The 3,476-nt window shown below is 33.4% G+C and overlaps 1 protein-coding gene across 1 annotated transcript; it reads right to left on the reverse strand.

Annotated features, from left to right (window-relative positions):
• Positions 1–951: 951 nt before the first annotated feature.
• LOC143587786 (WRKY transcription factor 71-like) lies at positions 952–2,689 on the reverse strand. Its single transcript, XM_077068973.1, has 3 exons — positions 2,021–2,689; positions 1,791–1,934; positions 952–1,377 (listed from the first exon to the last, which is right to left on the reverse strand). Exons 1-3 carry the CDS (start codon positions 2,479–2,481, stop codon positions 981–983), a joined length of 1,002 nt encoding a protein of 333 aa, XP_076925088.1. The 5' UTR covers positions 2,482–2,689; the 3' UTR covers positions 952–980.
• Between the last annotated feature and the right edge of the window lie 787 nt (positions 2,690–3,476).

Consider the following 3,476-nt stretch of genomic DNA (forward strand, 5'->3'; position numbering starts at 1 on the left):
AAATATCTTGACCCATTAAACTTAACATAAAATAAGAGATTTTGTAGGCCTAAAAAATGGATTAACATAGGGATTCTTATTTCAATACCGGAGAAATGTCTTCAGTCTCTTATTGCACCAACTATCCTCGTTTTCGGTCCTCTCTCACATAGGTAGATTATCTGCTCTCGTTTCTTCACTTCTGGTAATTCCATGCTAGAGCGCGGTCCTTCTTTAACATTACCTCTTTCTTTTCCAATGGTGCATATATTACCATTCCAATAAATCCAAAGAACTTACATAAACAAGCATTAGGTTAACTCATGTAAGCAGTCTCAGACCATTAAGCATTTTATAACCACCACCTTAATTTCACAAAATTACAACTTCAATTCCATTTGGTAATTTGGTGGAAATTCCTTGTCATTTGGTTGTTTGATAAAGTCATTAAAAAACCGTTTACATGTCTTACAAGATCCATCGTAAGTGTTGCGAATGTGTAACAAATTTCATAATTCTTCTATTTTCTTATGTGTGTATATGGGTGTACGCATATATTAAACATGCATATTACAGAAAGTTCAAAAATTATGTGATTGAGAAATTACTTTAGCTTACAATTATATCACTATCTATCATTTCACATTTAAAAAAAACAGTAAAATATTTTATTTTATATTGTTTATTACAAGTCCTTTTTCTCTAGCTATCTAATATATAAATTACCTTCTTTTAGCAAAACAGACTAGATTATGTACAGATCAATGTAACGATTGGAATATTCCTATTATGGAAATTTTAACCATAACATGTAGACATAAGTAGGAGTATTAGAAGAATATGGTTTGTATATAGATGGATGCACTAGCTAAAAGTACTATAATTACATATATTTAAGCAATGAAGCAAAAACAACATCCTACTACACATGCATAAATTAAAATGGCCGGTGAAAGTCAACAAAAGGTCAGAGGTTCTATTGGGGGAGGTAGGGGTCGAATTCAGGGTTCTTGTTTAAAACTCATGGATGGGACCATATCTTGTAAAAGCCCATAATCAGGAATCTGAAGCTGCTGATGAGTTGGAGTTAGGCTGGTTTGCTGGTGGTAAATAGAACCGCCGCCGCCGCCGCCGGAACTACCAGCGTTGTAGAAACTATGAGGTATTAGAAACTCATGAGGAAAGCTTGATCCGCCAGCACTTGCCATGGTCACACCTTGTGCCGCCATAATAGACGGCGGATACAGCATTCCACCACCAACATTTCCTCGCAGTGTGGCCGGCAAGTGATGGTTATGTTGCCCTTCATACGTGGTGATCACAGTCGATGGATCTTGATATGATCGTTCCACACGCTTCTTCACGGTGCACTTTTGAGTTGTGCACCGATAGTAGCTTCTGTAACAAAGATCAAGACTTGTTCTTACAATAATTCCTGATTAATTAAAAAAGACACTTGTTTTTTTTTTTTTGCAAACGCTCAAATGGGAAACAAAGTTTCATTTTCACATTTCTGTTTCCATAAGAAGTTGATCAAGAATGTGAAAACCCAAAACTGGTAGCTGCATAGAATATAGGATTCATTTTATTTTAAAATTATATGATGAACCCTTTCAAGGTTTAGTCTTCAACCAGAATCCAAGAAAACAACTACTAATAAGACTTTGTGATCATTCAAGTTCACACACATATATAATATGTATATATTGGAATGTATTATCAGACTAGAAAACCTAACTGAGCCCGTGGCTCATACTAATAAACTCTAGTTTGATAATACGGTCCAGTAGTATATATACGCACGCATGTACCTCGGATAAGGGCTATTCTTGACAGCTTTCTGTCCATATTTCCTCCATCGATATCCATCTTCAAGATGATCAATATCACTCTTTGTCATAAAGGCAAACCGTGGCTCTCTTTTCTTCTTTTCATCTTTCTTGTTATGCTTAATCCTATTAATTAGTTGGCAATAATTGAGTAAAAATGAATATACGGATAGGAGATAAACCCTAATACAGTATGCCTCATACAAACTTACACTTTCTTTGAGCCGTCTCCTCCATTTTTGAGTACGTCTTTTGATTGATTCTGATCTTTCTTGCCTTCTTTAAATTCATGTTCGTCATCAGCAGCCTCGGTAGATGATGAACGAATAGAAGAAGAGTTGGGTGTAACAGGAATAGTCTCAATCACACCAAGCATGTTTCCAGTATCCATAACCAGCTTTTGATCATCTTGAAAAGCAAAAAGTTGTTGTGATGATGAAGATGAGTAACCAAAACTGGTTGCGGGTGTGTTATAATCAGCGGATCCGGTGAAAAAGGGAGTTGCTGAACCCATGTAATTATCAGGAAATCTTTGATGATTTGTTGGTGAAGAGTCATCAGCTCTAAGGGTGGAATTAGGGCCAAAGAATGAAAAAAGAGTGTCACTCGTTCTTTGATCATCATGAAATGGATTATTATTGTTGTAGTAGAGATCTCTTTGGTCTTCAGACATGGCTGAAGATTGAGATTTAACAAGTAGAAATACACAAAGAAAATGAGGGAGCTTTGACAAGTAATAGGTGAGGAGTCTTTATTTATGCTTTGACAATGTTTGTGTGTTTATTGGAGAGAGAGGAGATTTGTATGAGGGTTGCTAACCCCACTAACTAAAAGAAATATTTGACAAAGATGATCAGCATTGCTACTTGTTAGATCCTAAGACTTTGTCTTGTCACTTTCTTTTTAAATACTCACAACATATAATATATATATATATATATATATATATATATATATATATATATATATATATACGCATGTTAGGAAAGCTAATTATGAGTTACTATATAACAAGAGGAAAATATTTCAAAAATCAATAAAAGTTGTCTCAGTGTTTAGAGACAAAGTCTTTTAAACATCTATAAATGGGTTTAAGTTCTAGGAAGTAAAAAGAAATTCACGTTCAAAAAAATCAATAAAAGTTATTAAGTTAAATAATTGGAAAGAATGATTTGTCTCAACGCACTTACTATAGAAAACGAAAGATAAAACCTAACATAATATAGTCATAATATGTCCATCAATATGTGTTTGATTCATTGGTTTTTTATTGACTTTTAGGTAGATAAACAAAAGAAAAAAAAGAACAAAATTTTCTTTGTATTTTCAGTTAGCTAGACTAATAAAAGAAAAAAAAGTAAGGCATTTAAACCACAAAAACGAATCCTCTAGCCTCGAACCTGGAAATGCCTGTTAGTGAGGTGTGCCCAAACCATCAGGGTACGCAACTTGTGATGTAAAAGCGATTTACTTATGATGACACATGTATTGTTCTTATCGATCATCATTTAATTAGACATGCAACATATTATGATATAAAATATGGCAATATCTATTTAGCAATTGATACATTTAATTGGCTTCAAATTATTAAATAATAAATTAATACAAACTACCTAATTATGAGTTAATATATTGATCATAAAATATAAGAAATATGATTTTCAG

The sequence above is a fragment of the Bidens hawaiensis genome, unplaced genomic scaffold (assembly GCF_021521415.1).
Source record: "Bidens hawaiensis isolate Kalapana, Puna unplaced genomic scaffold, B.hawaiensis_p1.1 tig00035875_1, whole genome shotgun sequence".
Classification (NCBI taxonomy): Eukaryota; Viridiplantae; Streptophyta; class Magnoliopsida; order Asterales; family Asteraceae; genus Bidens; species Bidens hawaiensis.